Raw genomic sequence first — 20,475 nt, 5'->3', positions numbered from 1 at the left:
AGAAGTAAAAACAGTGTGTACATCGAGATTTTTCCCAGTATAGCCACGGTTACCCAGTTTGTAAGATGGTGTTCATCAGGGACATTGGTGTAAACTTATGTGGAGATGGATACTGACAAACACAATGTACAGTAATTGGGTAGGCTATCATAATAAATTGAAAGGCCTATATATATTTAGATTCAAAAATTGAACTCTGCATTATTAGTGCTTTTACTTTTGATGAGCATTGTGTTACTATGCCTATTTAGGCTACTGATACTGATAATAATACTGGGTGAAGTTTTCCACCTCTGGTCTCTGGGCTGCTTGGGACCAATGAAAGATATCTTTGTGTGTGGGTCGAAATATATTCCTATGGGCCAGTGTGGAGGACAATGTGTTGCAATGCTGGCAACATGGGTTTCAGCATCAGCCATCAGCAGCCCCTTCAACTCGTGAATATTCATCCACACTCCTCCTTGGCCCCACCGTGACAATAAACAAGGGAGAGAGCCTGAATGCCTGTCTGAGGAGGGCAGGGGGCCAAATCCAGAGAAAAGTGGGGGGCAAACAACCCGTTAGCATGGTAACAAGTCCTGCCTTCCTCTGCAGCAGGCTGTGAGAGGGGAGGCAGGAGTTTTTTTTGTCGGTTTTGGTTGGAAAGACATAAATCGGAGTTTATGAGAAGGGCAGGTATACGGCAAAACCAGCCAAAGTTTTTCAACGCTAGACGAACGGGATTTAAGCGTCGCAAAGGGGATTATAAACTCAAAATGTCAGCAGCCATGGATATCAGGAGAAACTACGAGGTAAAAGCCGCCTTTCTTTTTTGGTCAAACTTTTATCTAGCGGTAGTAAACCGGTACACGCTACCGAAAACAAGCGTCCGAAAACACATAAAAGCTGTTGTTACAAAGATGCAAGGTGCGTTTAAATGTTGTCCTAATCCCCATGTGACCATATTTGGTCATTGAGATGTTTAAACGATGAAGTGCAGTAAGCAGGCTAAAACACCAGACTTTTTCAGAATTTGAATGAAGAAAAATATCCGAGCGGATACAGGCAGTCACTCTGTGGATTGTAATTAGTCAACGTTTTTGTCCAAAAAACATCCAAAAAGTAAAACTAGCAGAGCAGATAAGCAGAAACAGTGCAGGATTCCAGACCACTGACCTCACTGTGTCCTTTTTTGCTTTCTTTCTGGTATATAAAAGCCACATGCAACTTAATGTGTTAACGTAATGTGTGCTCTGCTTTGTGTTTTGTCTTTATTGAGTATGGACATAGTTAAAACAGATTTAGTCGGTTTCACAGATGCAGTTTCCTTTGTTAATGCAGTGTTCAGGCTACTGTACATAGTGCAGACCTATGTACTGTATATGACATCCTGAACAAACCATGTACAACTGGAAAGTTGTAATGCACTTATAGGGAATATTCACATAGTCATACTTATTTTGACATCAGTATTGTACTTTTTTCCTCTAAATTCCTCCCATACTGCCTCATAAGTAAGAGCTATCAATTGAACTTGAGTTTTGTAAACTTAGTAGGAAATTACATTGACATTTGGTGTATGTTTAGGTAATGGCATCAAGTGATTATTGGTGCAGATATGGATTTGGAATATTTGAATGATTTACCAAAACTGACAGATGTGCCTTTTATTTATTTTTTATTTGCTTTTCTTTCTTATGACCTCCTCGCTTACTTGGATGACAAACGAATCGAATTCATGCAACACACAATTGTCTATGTGCATTTGGTGCAAATCTATATCCTGACTGAGATTTTAAAATCCTAAAACACCAAATTATTAAAGTATTGACACCTTTGAGTAACACTGGCAAATGCAGACTCTCACTAAGCGCTTTGTAGTTTAAACCAGGAAAACTTTAAAGCTGTGTTTACCCTGAATTACTGATTTCTCTTGATGATCTTATCTTGTACAATCTTATAAAAACCCCAGAGGCGTGACTGGCTTTTTTTAGCACTCTTTTTTCCCCTTAAACTTTTTCTATTGTGCAGATCAAACAATGACCTTCCCCTCTCTCTGGACAGGACTGTCAACACAGGGCTATTGAGGAAATTCTTCTGTGTTCTCCTTTCAGTTAAACAGGAGTGAGCCTGGCCTATTACCAGACACTTTTGAAAGGACTGTTGTTCACTCAACGTCACAATGAAAGTGATTTACCTCAGGAAATCCAGAGTGTTGGTGTGATATGCTGAAGATCTTAAAAACTGAACAACTAGGGCTGCACAATATTTGAAACAACAACTACAAAGTACCTGTTTTTGGTCAACATCATCCTTTCAATAATGCTATTAAACTTATGTTGTTTTCTTTGCTATCAAAATCTTCCTTTGTGTTTCCAGAAATAGTTAGTTTTTTATATCAGACAGACCTCTCGTTATATAGATTAGTCATGTAAAAATAAGAACTGTGCATGTTTTCCTTTTGGATCAAGCATCAAAAAGTTCTAACATGACATGTTACAGTAACCAGCTGTATTTGACTTTGCACGTCCTTCGATGTGACTATAGCACACATTCACACAATCTCAATATTCACCTCACTGTCGATGCTCAAACAATATATTATGCAGCCCTTGACAACAACGCCTCTTTGCACAAGGAACACAATAGAATCTTTTATCTCATAATAATACACCTCTTGTTCTAAATGTACTTCTGCGTACTTGTGTAAAACAGTAGCCCTCAAGGAGTTAGTCTGCAGCAACAAGTAGTGTTGATTTTCTTATTAATAAAATATGTATTTGACATGACACTAGATGCAATTTCTATCTTTCTTATTTTTTCGGTGTTGACAGCGATTCAATAAAGTAGATAAATAATTCCCACATCCTTCCTCCTCTTTTCATCGCTCAACTATTAAGACGTGCAGCTGGACGGTCAGCGCTTTTGAACCTTTATTGAAGTGGCTCTTGGTTAATGTTAGCTGTTCATCAGTACTTTACCTCACACTCAGACACTTTAACACATGCGGCCTAAGAGTCTGTTACTGTTTGCCATAGCAGAGCTCTGAAGAAACTAGTGACCTTTTTTTTTCGGGGACAGTAGAGAGAGAATTTCTATTATTTATTCTCAGTTGAGTGTTGTTCAGGTCTCTAGAAAATCCCACCCGTGCTCAACTGAAGCTACCCAACCGCTGAGAAAAATGATAAGAAAATCTAGATTCATCTTTCATTTCCCATTATGACGCATCCATCCTGCAGTTACGGTATATTTGTAACTTAAAAGCCTCACTTTGTATTCGTTTTGTAGCACAGTTGTCAGTGAGAAGAATATGTATCAAACCTGTTTTAGATTTGTCAGTTTGATTTGTAATGCAGGCTGTTGTGTATTTTGATTTTGGTGTTTCTTCCAAGACTTGTTTGACTGTGTTTCCTGATGAAACATGAAACTGTCCCTTAGTTTCCCTTGTTGTCTGCCATTGATGTCTGCTGCTAAACCCTTGCATGATAACACCTATCCATCCCAGATTTATCATCCTAAATGTACAGCCTCTTACTTTGTTTAACACTACTTGCCATAGATTGTACTCTACAATGTTATTGGGTTACCTTCGCTCAAACAGGTGGCATCTCTTTATTGACTTTTCTTTAGGTTTGCTGTTCTGTAATAATTAACTCGAGGACTCGGAGTAATCTTGTGAATTTCCCACTATTACAAGCTCTCTATTGTGCACTTGACATACAGTGAGTTGCAATGCATCATTGGGATCTGTATGATACCATGCCTTCATTGATTCATGAAGTCTCACATCTGGCTGATCTGATACCAGCAGTTCACTATCAGCTTTAATGTCTGAATAGAGTTTCAAACAAACACTGTCAGTGTTGTTAGTACACTTTTTATTTGATCAAAAGCTGTTGATATTCAGAATAAAACATTATTCATTGATCTTGCAATTTGTAAATCCTAAGTAGATAGGCTTTACTTTGTTGAACATTTCTAGTGACGTTATCTTGGAACACATCTGTCAGATTTCGAGATCACTCCCACTAACTAATCTGAGTTTTGTAAGCCAGATAATGTTGTAAGGTGAGTTTCCGGTCATTTATTTTTTAAATGTGTGCTTTAGAAAGTCTGAATAACACACTAGATCATTAGGGAAACATCATCTCTACGGTAAAAGAAAACAAATGGCTGCTTGTAAGATCTTATCAGCTGCTTACATGGAAAATCTAATGATGACATTGCAGTTCTACCTCCCACTTTTTTATTTACTTGCACTGTCTTGAGAACATTTACATACCTGTTGTTATGTTCTGCTGATTTCTTAAAAATACTTATGAATAACACCACACAACAAAGCGTAGCAACGTTTTAGCTTAACTTTCTAACCCTCTGTAGCTCAAATACATTGACACATATCAAAATGGTTGATAACATGAGTGCAAGGCAGGTGATGCAGAAGTTATTAACTTATTAACTCTAACTTTGAAACAGAAGCAAACAAGAATACCCGTAATCTACTTCATGTCCTTGGAAAAGTCAAAGACTGTTTTTCAGAGGTCAGCGCTCTGACACAAGCCCCCCTGCTGCCGCTCAGATGGATTTAAGCTTGTTTTCCACATGCCTGCCTCTGCAGCTGTGCATGCTCATATCTAGGTTACACAGAAGGGTTTTTCCTCTTTGCCAGAAAAAGAAAATATGCCATGATGATGCCCGGAAAAAAGCTGAAATGGCTTAAAAAGGAGATTAAAAAAAGATTCCAAGAATTGGTTCCACCTGTTCCACAGAGCTGGCAGCATGGCGGACCTTGTGGTAGAGTATCAGGGTAATGATATACAGGTACTGCTATGTGCAACTGCCACTGCCAGTAGCATCAACCTTGGTGTTTTCTTTTACATAGACACATTAGGGCTGATATAACCTTAAACTGCTACCCAGAGACAGCGAGTAGTGTACAGAGTTTCAATCCAGAGTATCATCTGCTTTTTTATTCATATTTGTCCTGCAATACAAGGTTGTTTGTGTGAACACATCACGTGAACAGTTTGGGTGTGTTGGGAATGCTTTTATGTAGACTGTATTATCCTGGCTTGAGCATCAACATCTCTATTCCCTTTATGCAGCTGAACTCCCACAATGCTCTGTTTAACAAGATCCAACTCAACCGGCTCAAGTGTCTTTTTGTCCGTGATGGACAGAACTGGTCTTTCTGTAGACACTGAAACAATGGCGTGGATGAATGTGTGGGATCATGCCTGCCAGTGATTTGTGACGTCCGGAAAGAGAGGAGAATTTGCAGACATTTTTACTCTTCCTTTGCCCATTTTGTCTTGGCTGCCTGTAAGGTATGCGGTGTTCTTCCAAAACCTTGAAGTCAGGTTGCTGATCAGCAGAAAACGGGGACTAGTTCAGCCAGAAAAGCAGAGCAGCTAGACACAGGATTAACCTTTGTTTGTGGACACTGTTGTGTCGGCTGCTGTGTGTTTCAGGACAAACAAAGACTAAACTGAACTGTGATGTCCGGAAATTGTTAAACAAACCCGTGCCATGCTCTCATAGTCTGAACATCAAGTGCCAGCTGCTGAGCGAGTGCATATTTGAGTGTAGTTTCTTTTGAATGAAAAACAATCTCTTGGCATCAGGTCCAGGTGTTGCTGCCCCTCACCCTCCAAAAACGTTCTCCAATATTTTGAATGCAGCCGCAGGTCTGATGAGTAGAGAAAATATTAGTGCATTCCTGCATGAATGGGAGAGAACTGTGTATCAGATGATCTGTCAAATGTGACAGGCCCAAGGACGTGGGGAGAGAGCTCTCTTCTGAAAGATATTTTACCTGTTAGTCTGTCTCTTTCACAGCAACACACTAACACACACAAACAAACACGCACATAGCTGATAAAAGACTAACTTTTTAAACACACCTCCCTCTCAAGGACGTATGAACACAAATTCATATTTTATTCAAGTACTATGGAGAAATGTTTGTAGTCCTGTCCCATGAAAATGCTCTTGTTGCTGTGGAAGAGATGCGTCCTTTATATTCCTCTCAAATCAATCATCCATATTTTCCTTTCCTTTATTCCTAACCATTCTCTTAATTTGTGTGTTACATGATTGTATATCATCTTAAACAGTGAGAACAATTGAAGATCTCTAAATTCTACAACTCAAATGTTTTCATCCTATGAGATATTGTGTATCAGGCATACCTATTTCGCAACGTATTCTTATTGAGAAACATTTTAGGTTTTTCTCAAGTGAATATGTTGTATTTGGTAAAAACAGAAACAAACTTTCATCGGTAATGCCCTTGCGTTGAACTGTGCCCACATACATTCATGTCTAATTGTGTGCTTCCTCACATTTTTACTATGTAACAATGTCATGGCTGTCATCACGACCCTGATTGAAGAAATCAGCACGAAGCGGTTGACTTCTCGCTGTTGACCGTTAGCTCGCCTTTGGCTCTTAATTCTCAAGAGAAAATTGTCTTGAATGTGGTTGAATGCACTTTAAAGGTACTCTAGAGATTTCTTAGAAGTGGTTGTTTACGGGCAGTGATTTTGTGTAGGGAGATGGTATCAGACCTCAGGAAGTCAGTTGGCTAACGCCTCGTTGTTTACTCTGCAAAGTCCATCTAGGAACTCTGTGAACCATTTCTCTGATTGTAGTTTTCTCAGTTAAAAAAATCCAAAGTGATGAATTCATACAAATAAGTATTGCTTAATATATGTAAATTGTGTAGACACAATTTAAAATCTTCGCATCTGGCAGCTAATCTTTAAAATGTTTCCTTAGTCGATACAAATTGAAATGACAGAAGCGTCTTGTTTTCAATAAGAAAGACAATATTGAATCTAACTTCCAAAAACAAAGAATATTTAAATATCAATCAGAGATTGTTTGAATGTTATGCAAGCAGAACAATTGTGTCTAATATTGATTCATTTTTAAGATTGTCAAGCAGATTTTGTCTCAATATCCATTTAGTTGTTTCCATTAGTTTTCTTATGTCATTAAATCATGGAAGAATAATGTATTTCCACGTGGATTCCAAAAAGTGTGTTTTCACGTTTCTTAGTGAACCAAAAGTCTTAAATACAAACAGTAGTCCTCGCCCCAAATGTGACAACTAAATGTATGAAAACAGTTGAACATTTTCTGATTATGGAGAAATATGTATGTTGCTTGATAAGTATCTCTGTCTCTCTGAGTCACCGACGCACTGTTAAATGTTGAAATCCTGCAGTAATATCTGCTTCCCAGAAATGAGAAAGACCCAGCGATTATGTGCTATTCTGTGCCATTCTCTCTGTAAAAATGCACTGTACAATGTTTTTCATGAAAACATCCAAGCAGGATAGGACAACGTCATCCTTTGATGAATATAATGATGCATGCCCGTCCTCTCAGCTAGGTCCACAGTTACAGGAAATAGCTGACAGCAAGAATGCTCCCTCCTCTCCTCATCTGTCTCTATAGGACTCAGCTTCACTACTGGTTGGCTGGCTTCTTCATACAACAACTTCCTGTAAACAAGCCATGCTGCCAAACACCCTCCCATCCTCCACCTCTTGTCTCCAGGGATCTCCATTTGACCTCTTTACGCACCAGAACAATCGCTCTGAGCCGTCTTGAAGGGTCATTGCTGCATTTTAAATCAGATTTTCAGGGGCAATGGCCAACAGTTTAACTAACTGCTGGTCTAATTGCAGATTAAGTCCAGGACATGTTTATTATAAGCCAGATGTCTTCACAGTTTAGCCTGTTGTGAGGACTTTTCATAGTGTTAAATAGAGCATGCTAAATGACACTGATCCACAGTCCCTTAGTAAGAACAACAGGCAGACATCTCACAGTTGGATTATAACCACCTATGGCAAATCAATCCAAAACTGTCTGCACAGCCCGATGTCAGAGCATTGAGAACTTTCGTTTTGAACTATTTCTCAATTGCCAGACTCATTAGTAATGTGGAGACATTTAAAGAAAAGTAAGTTTATAACTTTACAAGTCTTCCCCTAGCCTAGTAATTAAGGATCCACAGCTACCTGAAGGTGGCAGGACTGCTGTCTTGTTAACTCTGAATTGCAATGCCAGACGCACAATGATTCATCGTGGTGACCTTTATTAATGAATCCAGAAGAAAAACTAAGAGGCTGCAAAATTACTAACAAACCTAAATGTCTCCTCAGACATTTAACTGGACAATTAAAATTCCCCTTTCTCCTGATGCCTTTTACTCAACTTTATTTATATAGCTCCTTTTGTGAACATGCGGCCCAAAGTGCTTCACTTATAACGATCCAAACAACAGACAAAAATAGACAACAAGATGAGCGTCACTGTTTTCCCTGTAGGAAATGTGGCACAGCCAGCGCAGAGCGGGTTTACCACTGATCATGTGGAAGGCAGGTTAAGCCCCCCAAAAATATATTTGATCAAGATAGCAGCCACATGAATAAGGTCTCTCTTTTCAAATGTCCTCTCTGGCTATGATCAAATCAAGTTTAAATATTGTCCTTTGAGCTGCTGATGTTGTTCTGTGTTGTTTGATGTGAAAAGAGCCATTTATTAAGTGAAGGAAAAACCGCTTGAGGCACTGGAGCAGCTCTGACAAAAATGTTTTTACATGCTGTTGAAAAGTTTTCAAGGCCAATACTACCTTTCAACTCTTCTCTTCTTTTAATCTCTGATTCAGAAAAGTCAATTTTAGACATGAGAGTGTTAAAAATGTTTTAACGTCAAGCTAATATCAACTAAAGGGCTTATCATGGACCCTTTATTGAGTCCATGATTCCTTAAAAAAACAAAAAACGTTTTATTGTTGGAACCCTCGTTCATTCTTTGATGCCAAAGTTAAGCAGTGGTAGACCAACATTAATAAGCCCAATTCCATTAAATATGTATCTCTATTTGTTAAGGTTTAGTTTCTTAGTCAGTTGGATTACGGAAAAAACAACTGTCCCAATTTTAAGGGTGTAGCATGGTGAAAGCCTGAAGAAGCTCTACATTTGACTGGATCAGAGTCACAGTGTGGATACATGCATTATTTTTCACATATGGAAATGGCCTTGGTGAGGGTCCGTTCTCTCTGTGTGCCCTTCTAGTTTGGTAAAAGCTGTAACTAACACTCTAACAATTCCTTAGAGTATTTATTTTCCCGGTAATATGAATTCATGTTTTTTTGTTAATTAAAATGTCTGGAAGCTTCTTTTTAAAAAAATTATTCCTCATCTGTTTGTTCTCCAGGTGAGTGGGACGTTCGAGGACCAACATGACTGCCAACAAGAGTTCGAAGGCTGTGCCTCGTGCCGGAGGGGTTAAAGCTCCCCGGGACATCCCAGACAGGTCAGTGACATCCAGGACATCGGGGTGAGATGATTTGTACACTTTCACTCCTGTCACATGGGTTCAGCGAGTCAATCTGACTGACAGAGAAACAAGTACTTTATTTCGATGATTCATTTTTTTTTTTCATCAATGATTGGTAAAGGCAATTCTTTTTTCTCATGGGAAAAAACTACAGAGGATTGCCTCTCATGATAAGACTTCCAAAGATTTTGCAAGTACGATCCTGTATCCTGTATGAGGGCCCCATCTAAGTCTGAGCTGTTGGTAGAGAGCTGAAGCTTGTGTTAGCATGTTGAGAGCTGACAGTGTCCCACTGAGGGAGAAAACAAACTAGGAAAGATATGTGATATCTTGACTATTCCTTCTTACAATTGATCATGCTGTCCATTTAGTTTAACCAGAGTGTTTAGGTTCAGACAGACTGATCCCATCTAACATACAGCAGGTAACATCATCATTGATCTTCAAAACTGTGAAATGTAGTTTGTTTTTACACTGTCACATTATGATTGTTGGCCACAATGCTGTTATTTGTATTACAATATACAGTAATGTTACTTTTTGACTGAGTATTTCTTATTCATTCCTTCTTAATTATCTGTACTAATGAGGCAGTTATGGTACAGTTAACACATAGGACAATTCTTCTTGCACAGCATAACATTAGAGTACTATGTGGCAGCTGGTTTCTGCTTGCTGTGTATATTAGTACCACTGGCAAACGGCACTAATGTGAATCATAATATAGATATCATTATTTAAATGAATGACTTTAATTTACTTTTAAATGTGCACATTCGTCATTTTTCCCATTGTACCCTTGAATGTAAATGTGAGGAAAACACTAAATGCAGTAGCTGTAGAAAGCTTTCTACTGTTGTTTGCCTTCCTCTAACACTTCAGCCTCTTTTGATGAATGTCATTGGAAAAGTGTTACACAATGCATTCCCCCAAACTATGACATCAACCAGGGAGCAATTTCTAGGGCAAATTACACCTACACCAAACTGTGAATCCTCAAGTCGCCTTCATGGCAACATGCAATAACATGGTGGAAAATAACAATGCAAGGCAAAACAAAAGAACGTAGGGTGTGCACTATTACCTCCTGCCTTGCCGTGGTGTCCTTGAGCAAGGCAGCGGACAACCCCCCCCACACTCCCATTGCTCCCCGGGCGCTGTACAATAGCTGCCCACTGCTACTAGACTCCTGGTACTAGGATGGGTTAAATGCAGAGAACAAATGTCACTGTGTGTGCTATGTGCTCTGCATGTGTGACCATTCTATCTCTCTATTCTATTTCTTTGATCTTCTGTGAGGGAATCATTTAAATTAATGTCCTGCACCTCAAATATCAACTACAAAGAAATCCAGTGAGGTGTTTTGGCAACACGAAACATGCTGACAAGGCTTTGACAGAGAGAGAGGAATAAGACTACTTTGCAGCGTTTTATTTAGCTAGAAATGCACTGAATGTATCTTTACTGATATGAAAGCAAATAAAACTCTTGAATTAAATTTGTGCTGGATTAGAGTTTTATCTATGATCATGCATAAGCAAGTGCTGATGGATGATAACGTTTTTGAACTATTATAGTATAAGTGCTGTTTGTGTTAGCAGTCTGCTGCCTCCATCCTGGTCAGGAACAGGAAGTGGCCTGTGGTGAGCTGCAGTGAGAGCCAGAGCCAGAGGCCAGGTTGAGACTGGCATGCTGCTCTTTGTACAGTACTGTCTGTGTGGCCCGCCCAGCTGAGGCTCACTGAACCGGACTTATTTTTACAAGCATGATGCAAACCACCAGAACCCCCTTAAAGTCCCCCAGCCCAAAAATAGACAAACATTCTGCACATATTTTTATTTTTGTGTCTAATCGAGAGTTCTTTGTACTGCAGCCTACATATGTATTGACAACAAAAGTGGAACTCATAGCTAATTAGGCCATACCATTGTAATATCTTAATATATTAATATCCACTAGGGCTACTCAATTAATCGTATTTTAATCGTGATTGCGATTATGGCTTGCAACGATTACGAAAACAACGTAATCGAAATAAAACAATACTTTTTTTATTAATACTTTTTTTTTTTTTTTTTTATATAACGGTATATATATATATATTTTTTTTTTCCAGTTGAATTATACTTAAAGTTCAGGGTAATCAACTGTTAAAAGCATACTGTTCAAAAATGTTTCTCTCCAATAAATGGATGTTTTCAAAGTCAATGAATAATCGCATTTAATAATCGCAATTACAATTATTGACCCAAATAATCAGGATTATGATTTTTCGCCATAATCGAGCAGCCCTAATATCCACTGATATAGTCTACACAAAAAGGAAATAATATATAGTAATTTTGTATGTCCACACGCCTACATACATAACGTCTAAATAAAGTACATAAAGTCACTTGTATGGAGTGTACTAATTATATAAAATGTAAGATAGGAGTCTCTTTGAGAAATATCGCCACATAGCACAACATAAGGCCAGTCTGAATCTTTTTAACTTTATTATTTGTTAATTGTCACATACAGTAAGTGAAATCATGTATGAGCCCTGGAGACAGTGGTGAATCCTGTCTACAGTGTTTTCAAGCCCAGCGGCCATCAAACCAAAGAGCCAACATTTAAATTGCTTTGATTAACTCAATAAACTGCAACGTTATTGGCACTAGAGTAGTTATAATGAGTGTTTGGTCCGGTTGCTTCTAAAACACTCGCATTGATACTAAGCTTGAGAGACTCTCTCTGTGGCCTTATCCTTGGCAGGGGTTTATTGGCAACCAGAACTATTTTAAATTGCCAGAGAAATTATAATAAGCCTCTGCTGCAGCAGTGCAATATCTCATGTGTTGGACTGCAGGTTAATATCAGATTGTGCTCATAAAATGTTTTCTTCATTAAAACTAAGTTTGACTTGGTGTGGGGTTTTAAATATGAAACTCTGATACCTAATTTCACCTGAGATTTGAGTTTGTTTTGAACTCTATCCAAGCTCAAGTTGGTTTATATTTACAATAATAATCAGAGCTTAATTCATTCAGATAATAAGGAGATGTGTTTATGTTTTTTTTTTACAAATCTACCATTCAATCCAATCCGATCCAACTTCATTTATATAGCATTTTAAAACCTCCAGACCAAAGTGCTGTACAGAGAGATACATACAATATAAAATCACACAGCTCAGCTCACAAAACATAAAAATAAGTATAAAATCACATAAAAGATACGAACACAAAACAAACCAGAATAAATGTAATAATTAAAAAAAGAAAAAAAAGAACATAAAAACAACCATATAGTAAAAAAAATAGACCACTGAAAGCAAATAAAAGCAACAATCTACTTGTTTACGAATGCTAAGGAGAGAAGGTGGGTTTTAAGACGGGATTTAAAAACAGACAGTGTGGGAGCCTGTCTGATTAGCAAGGGCAGGTCGTTCCACAGTTTAGGGGCGGCAGCAGAGAAAGCAGGGTCCCCTCTGCGCATTCAATATCATTTTATAAAAAACAGCTCATGAGGGTTTAATGAAAAGAAAAGGCTTTGGTTGTTGTTTGATTGAGGACAAATTAAAGTTCAGGTCCATTTATTTTTTATTTGTTAGGGGTGGTGTCTTTTAGTCATTGCCTGAAAAATGTTTCACCACTGCTATAGTATTTTGCAGTAACGTAACAAATAATGAAACGCCTCATAGCTACAGTACAGTATTGATTTATTCCTTTTTAACCAAGCTGGAAGAAAGTCCTGGTCAGTTATATATCCGTTCAGTTTCCAAAGTAATGTGGGCTTTTAAATCTGTTCCTTTGACTTCATAGTATTACCCTCCTGCAGTAAAAACTTACAGACATGAGTCGTCGTCTCAGAAACTCATATTTCTTCAGGGAGAGTAAGATAAGATGACTCCATAATTCTTGCAGCTTACAGGTTCCTAGCTGTTGTAAAAAAAAAGTCTCCCACCCTGGAGCAGGAGGCTGAAACCAGGGAAGGGCAGGTAGGTGTGAAGCCAGATCTGTCCCAACCTGCATTGTTGGATCACAGTCCGCAGCCCTCAACTTCCTCCTCCCATAGCGCTTGTTATTCTAGCCATGGCTGTGACATCAGATCTCCTCACGCTTCACTTTCGCAAGACTTAGCAAGCTTCCAAGTTATGACAAGGCTCCTGAAACACCATGAGTAGTAATGTGTCTGGAATCTACAGGGAAAGTTAGTCTTTCTCTTGAAATCCTAAAGGAGCTGAGCACTGTGAGAAAGTGTGTGTGTGTGTGTGGTATAGTCAGCAGTGAGCATACAGCAACTGTAGCACCTAGTACCAAGGCTCTGAGGACCAGAGTGGAGCAGTGAGAATTTTACAGGTGAGACCGCTGTAATAAATCTTTCTCGGCACACTGCTTTCTGTGGGAGGTCCGCAGTGACTCTCTTTTAAGATTCTTTGGATTATGTGGAAAAATCCACAGTGGCATTTTAATGTTTGCTTTATTTCCTTTGGCTTTTATTTTATTTTCACTCAGGCAAAGACTGAAAACTTTCCTGTGGTTATATTTAATAAGTGGCTCAAGTTTTCATTCTGTCTTTGATCTGGGAAATGAATTCAGAGTTTTCAGCTGATTCAGCTCATCAGTTTTCTCCCATCTGTTCACCATCAACTCTCTGGCACTTTTTAAAGCTGCAGGGTTGAGTGGATTTATTGGCTGCTCCCTTTTCTTAATTTTTTATTGAAATGCTTTTTTTAAATCCCAGAGACACACTTTAATGTTTACATTGTTTATTCACACCTTCCTTTGTCTGCTTTCAGGTGCCAGTCTACGTCACCGTGTCCTGTTCTCGCTGCCAGTCAGGGGCTGGGCCAGCAGCCTCTCCTGGGCGACGGGGAGAAGCAGAGTAGGTACGTCCGGACTGACGGCAGGTTCCTGGTACGTACTGGCTGGAAGACCGCTACCTTGGGCAGCGCTGCCTCTCTCAAAGGTGACGCTGAGTTCCAAGGGCGTCTCATCAAGTCAAAGAGCATCAGCTGCCTGGACAACAGGCTCTCTATTTATAAACCTCCAGGCCAAACCAAGTCCTGCCAGGAAAGTCAGGAGCAGAAGGAGCAAAAAGGGGAACTCTCTCCGGAAGATGGATATAATGGTCGGCCCCTGAGTTGTAGCACGCTGTCACTGGGACCTTCCACCAACCAAAGCCACAAGCGCACCCTCTCTCTCACCCGCACAGTAGCAGGTGTCCCCCCCGACACAATACGGAAAAAGATCTCAGCATGGGAGTACAGGAGGGTGAGTCTGCCTAGGATGAGCTTGTGTTTAGATAAAAGAGGAGGGGAGCGTGTAGGGGGCAGTGAGGGCTGCCCCAGCCTCCTCGCTTCTCCCTGCAGCGAGAAAACTTTTGACTTTAAGGGGGTCCGCAGGATGAGCTCAGCTTACTCTGAATGCTCCTACACGGAGGAAGAGGAAGGAGTTTCAGACAAAGACTGCCTAGGTCGCTTCCAGAAAAGGATAAGCAAGACAGAGTCCTCAGGAACATTTATACGCTCGCTGTCTGCTCGAAAGGAGACATCAGCGGTCCTCAACAGGATACAAAAGATAGAGCAAGCCATGAAGGAGAACCCCAGCCCATCCCCTCCACGCTATCTGAGTAATTGCTATGCTCCAGACAAGACGAGACAGAAGTCTTTTGTGATGGGTGACGACTTGGACAGTACATGCACCAGTAAGCGCAGCAGCATATGCTCAGTGGCCACTGAACCAGATGCTGTTTTGGTGTCTGATAAGCTCTCAAAACTCAGACAAAGGTTTAGTGTGTGCTCCACCAGGTCTGAGAGCCCAGAACCCCCGAGCCAGCAGACCTCTGTGGGCACACCGGTCAACCCCTTACCTAAACCCAAACGCACTTTTGAGTATGACGCCAAACGGGACCAGAAGAATGTGTCGCCCGCCAATGGACTACCTCCAAACGGAGCCTCTGAGCCTCCCCCGCCTCTGCCCTCGACTCCAGCACCCGGTGTAACAAGACCAGTAAAGATTGAGGGCAGCACCCCAGGGAGACCACAGGACAGGTGAGAACTTCTGTGTGCTTCTGTCTGTAGCCTATTAAATGCAGTTTCCTTGTGAATGTCATTGTGAAATGTAGTGTACGAATACCAACTCAGTATTTCTTCCAAAAAGCAATCTTTGTTCTTATGTTAATTAACATGAAACAATTTCCAAACAGTGAGTCAAACAAACTTTGAATTGGGGGGAAAAGGAGCTCTATTGATGGATTGGAACGTTCTACATGCAGCTACGGAGAGAAAAAGATGGATCAATGCATCTCTATTGGGTGCTCTGAATAGTTTCTAACATATCTGGTGGAGGAATATGGATCTCACGCTAAGTGTTAGCTTTGCTGCTCTTGTAAGAAACACATCAGTGTGTCTGGTTGTGGTGGTTTGTTTTTAGTAAGGACATGCAATATAGATCATTGTTGAATAAGTTTTGTTTCACAACAGACCATTGAAGAAAACAAGAGTTTTGTTTTGTTAGAGCATTGAGTTTTTGTCACCCTAGCTTTTCTAATGCTATCAAACCGACGATCACATTTTTATCATAAAGTATATTCTACTAGACGCAGCTCAAATAACGGATTTATTTTAAATACCATCAAAAATTTTAGATTCTTCCTGGATCAATAAAACATATTTGCTAATTTCCACTCCTATCTGATCCACAGTATATATTCAAACAGAAGCTAACGGAAAAATTGCTCAACCACAAAATTCATCATTGGATTATTGATTATTATGCCGCTTTGTTGTTTAAATATTAGCTGAATCTTGGGTCCTGTAGCCTTGTCTTGTTTTCTTCTGAACATATGGCTCTCAGAATCAGAGATACTCAGTTTGAGGGTGGGGCCTCCCCAGATTGCCCCTCTGTGAAATGGGGTTGAATCCATAAATGTTCATCCCTTGGACTCTGTGTTTAACATTCCTGTGGCTCCAGCAATTTCAGACCAAGTTTAAAAGCCACAAGCTGTTGATGGCGCGACATGACCATACTGTAGATCCCTGCACTAATGTAGCACAGTTTCTGTTTAGTGCCTTGTGACATGTGATGGGAACCTTAAACTGTGCAGACAGACAGCAGAAAGTGTAAAATATCTGCATGTTTCTCTGTAATTTATCAGGAAGTTCCTTGTGATTAGAGCACATGTAGATCATGTTATTTCAGTTTTTTTTATGGTATATTATAAGTTTCTCCTCATTTCAGTTTTTGAGGGATAAGTCAAAGGGTTTGACTTTCTCTGTTCCTTGTTGGCAAGAGGAGGAGAAGTTAAACCGTCCTTCTGGACTATTTTTAACATCGTCTGGACTGTTTCAGTTTACACTTATCTGTCTCCACCTTCCTCCTAGTCATTTTGTGTGTGCAAATATATAACAGCTATCCCTGGTCTGGTCTGTTCTGACATTCTTCATTTCTTCCCAGAGAGTCGTGTGAGTCAGAGGATGCTACGAGTTTGCCATCTTCATATCCATCCTCACCGACAGAGAACGGCACAGCAACCACAGACACGCGGACTCGACCCACTGCTAAAAGCACTTTAGAGGAGAATACTTATGAGGACATAGTAGGTAAGCACGCTGGTTCACTTGCTTTAAAAAACAGGAGAGAGGAATTTCAGGTCCCCTGATCGCTCACTGGCTTCTGTCTTACCCCGGTCACTCTTTGGTTCAGTTTAAAGCTGATATGATGAATCCATTAATCGACTAGTTGATCAACAGATAATTTGATAGGAAATGAGATTAATCAAGTCACTTTTTTGGATTGTTTTCAGCTTCTTGAATGTGAATATTTGCTGGTTTTCGTAACGCTATATGATGCAACTCATGTTTAGGAATTCATGGGATTTTGGCCTTACAAGACAGTAGTCAGATGTTTTAGTAAAAGTGATGTGCCCATGCAGCTTTGCACATTGTAATAAGATAGTTAGGATAGCTCCTCTTCCTGCATCTGCCCCATGTAGACACTCAGCCTGGGCCTTGGGAGATTAGATTAAAACGCAACATTTGGTTTTATAAATTGTATTTTACTATAAAGGTTGTCTGTTTGTGCCTCATCCTCTGACACAGCAACATTGCAAGCGAGTGTATCTCATTGTACAGAGGATCGACTGAAATGTTTTCTGAGACAATGTGTGTGAAACGCTAGACTTGTTGAAGAGCCAAATTCCTTTCCACTAACAAATAACCCCAGGCCTTCTGCCCAGTCCAATTGCCAGTTCCCCCAGTGCATACTTAATGTGGTGGAAATGTGTATCAGCGTGAGTAAAGTCTCATGCCGAAGCTTGGATTTCAGATGCAGTAAAAAGTTTTCACACTCAATATTTTCATGATAAATGCTCAGCGACCAAATAAAGGGTTTAACATGCAGGTAGTACATTACTTTATGTTATTTCTACAATTAGCTGCTTTGTTCTCAAATCAGTGATCAGTCTTGTCAGCTTTTTTTCCTAAAAGCTGAGGATGTGCAGCAGTGTCAGAGAGAGCGTCAGTGCATGACTGGTTTTCACGTGAATCCCAACAAAGCCCCCATTGTTCCCTCAGCACTGTGAGTGTGGAGTTTGGAGATGCAACTTCTCTGTTTGTTCCTGACAAAGACATTGCCCCTGAAGAAGTTTGAAATTGCTCCAGCTATTTCAAACAAAGCTTTTAAATTGGACTCGAATGCGGGACGGCAGTAGTTTCCACTGGCACTACGCTGTGTTTTACAGGTCAGATGATCCATGTGAGAAGCAGCCGCAGCAGTAAATGAGCCATGTTTTGGTCCCTCTGTACCCATATTTAAAACACACATTTTGCCAGAGACATCTTGGCTTTCTCATCTGCCTCGGTAGGACATACACTCAGACCATTTTGGTTTTTGGCACCTGTACTTGAGGCAAAAATGTTTACCTTTTTAAGAGTGCAATTCATTTGTAACCCATGCTACATTGTTGCTACAATTGAATGATGGATTGTGATATAAGGTGACTCTTTTAAGTGCTTTTCACTAGTGAAGTTGACTCATGGAGTGCCAATGAGTGATTTGTTTACAGTCTGATGCCCTGTGCTATGATTCAGCTGTCTGTATCAGAGTCGTGGTCTTGTTCAAAAATCCTTTACTGACGTAGTTTTCTCACTGACTTACTCTTGTGAATAAATGAGGGAGTGTCCGGTACATGTATTGAGTGATTCAGGTAACAGTTCCACTTAGACAATTACATACACACTTAGACCTATTCAATGATTTTGTTATTCTTTGGTAAGAAAAGGAATTGATGTCATTTATAAAGCGTGTTTCATACACATAGATTCAAGTTGCTGTACAGAAAAGTTAGAACACTAAAATACAAAACTAGAATAAAACGATTACCATTTATTAGTTAAAAAAGCTTGAGAACAACAAGGTTTCCAGTCTGCAATGGTTGGGGCATTCCTCAGACTTTTGGTGTAAAATGTGCCATGTGCATTATCCTACTTTCTCAGTGTGGTCACAATCAGACTCTCCTAAAGACAGCCACACTCTATGGTTTGTGGTGCCACCGAATGTTTTTACAAAACTATAACCTATTTTCTCTTCACATGCACATTTCTGTTTACCACTGAATGGGCGAGTGGTTTCACTATACTGTAGCGTGTCCACTTTATGGGGTAAACTGACACTGACGTTGTTGGTGTAGTTTGTTCTGTGCCTCGCCCTGCCCAGAGAGCCCTTTGTGTACACAGAAATGTACAATCACAGTGTGCAGCCGAGGTGTGTCCACTCCCCGCGTAATACTGTGTGTCTGCGGGGTGTTTCACAGAGATCTGGATGTTTGTAATCAGAGGAGTAGATTAGTACCCTCCAGTACATAAGCAGCTCTGCAGACATATCATTTTCTCAGCAGGCTCTCATTACAGCATTGCTTCAGTTTAATGGAGTTGCAGCACAACGTGGGGTCACACTAAGCCGTCTTTTTCTGCTCCTCAGCTTTAATGATGCACAGAAAATAACTCCAGTACGCTAATTCACTCTGGGACTCAACGTAACGCTCTGAAAATCCCTGGCAGTGTACACTGTTTGCCTGTGTGCAGGGGTGTGTGTATTTACCTGAGACAGGCTCAATAATTAACCCAAAAATAGATAACTGAACAAATCTCTGTCTGTAGGTTAAGCTTTTTAAAACACACACTCGCTGTTTGAGATGCTGAGTTCACCGGGTTTTCCCTTTATATACTCGGGAAGAAGGAACGCAGCTACCAAATAGATTTTTTTTGTTCTTTTTCTCCTTTCTGCTGACAGATAACACTGCTGTTCTTTCTTTCATAAGTTCCCCTCATGCATTTCGACGCCATCTGGCTCTGTTTTTATTCTTCACTGTGGTTTTCTTCACTTTCTCACAACCTTTTTCAGACCCTGCCAAAGAGCTATTCTCAGAGCACATGTCTGAATAGACATGGACTGTGGTGTTTTCTCTTTATTGAAGTTGGCCCTCTGCCAGGTGACATCAGTGAGAGCCGTGCAGCGCTCTGTAATGCTCCTTTCCTTTTTCTTTCCTTTATTCACTGAAGTACATCTAAAGTGCATTGGCAATTTCTGGACTCATTATCATTTCTTGAGGTACAGTCAGTGATGAGTTTTAAAAAAAGTCCTTAATATGAATTAATAATTGAGGCCTCAGTCAAAGTAAAAGCTGTGTTTTTTTATCTGCATTATTCTGCATATTTCTATTGTTTACTTTATGTTTTGAATCACATGGCATGTGAACATTTTTTCCTTTTCCATTTTTAGGATAGTTTACAATGATATATTTTCACATTTCACAAGAAAGAAACAATATGTATTTCAATTGAGGTTAATGTAATCATTTCAACATTAAAGTTAAGAGCCTAAGAGGCAGATCCTCCTCTCAGCAGACAGTGGACTCTACATGCCTGCAGAGTGACTCACTCAGTGTTGTGTCCAGGAGTTTCAGCTGGGCCCGCTGGGGCCTGTGGGGCCCAGAGCCAACAGTAACTGTTTGGAAATGGGAGTTCACTAGGGCCGGCTGACCCTTGACTTACCTTTCATGAGTCATCTCTTCTCAGACTAGACATGGGGAGGCTCTTTCGTGCCCCTGGCACCTTTTACTCCTCTCTGTTTACCCTCTTTGACCCTGTAGCCT

General features: G+C 40.0%; 1 protein-coding gene across 2 annotated transcripts in view; it reads left to right on the top strand.

The window, feature by feature from the left end:
- Window positions 1-20,475, top strand: part of dennd2b (DENN domain containing 2B) — a 44,990-nt gene that overhangs the window by 4,374 nt on the left and 20,141 nt on the right. The window contains exons 1-4 of one of the 2 annotated variants that reach the window (XM_010791482.1): window positions 571-791; window positions 9,214-9,312; window positions 14,120-15,373; window positions 16,779-16,924. In XM_010791482.1, the coding sequence (XP_010789784.1) occupies window positions 9,239-9,312; window positions 14,120-15,373; window positions 16,779-16,924 (1,474 nt within the window). In that variant the 5' untranslated portion in view covers window positions 571-791; window positions 9,214-9,238. Of the gene's footprint in view, window positions 1-570; window positions 792-9,213; window positions 9,313-14,119; window positions 15,374-16,778; window positions 16,925-20,475 lie in introns of those variants that run through there. The other variant, XM_010791483.1, reaches the window with a different exon arrangement.

Source organism: Notothenia coriiceps, unplaced genomic scaffold (assembly GCF_000735185.1).
Source record: "Notothenia coriiceps isolate Sejong01 unplaced genomic scaffold, NC01 NC01_scaffold00035484, whole genome shotgun sequence".
In the NCBI taxonomy this organism is placed as follows: domain Eukaryota; kingdom Metazoa; phylum Chordata; class Actinopteri; order Perciformes; family Nototheniidae; genus Notothenia; species Notothenia coriiceps.
This window is presented reverse-complemented; position numbering and strand designations above follow the sequence as displayed.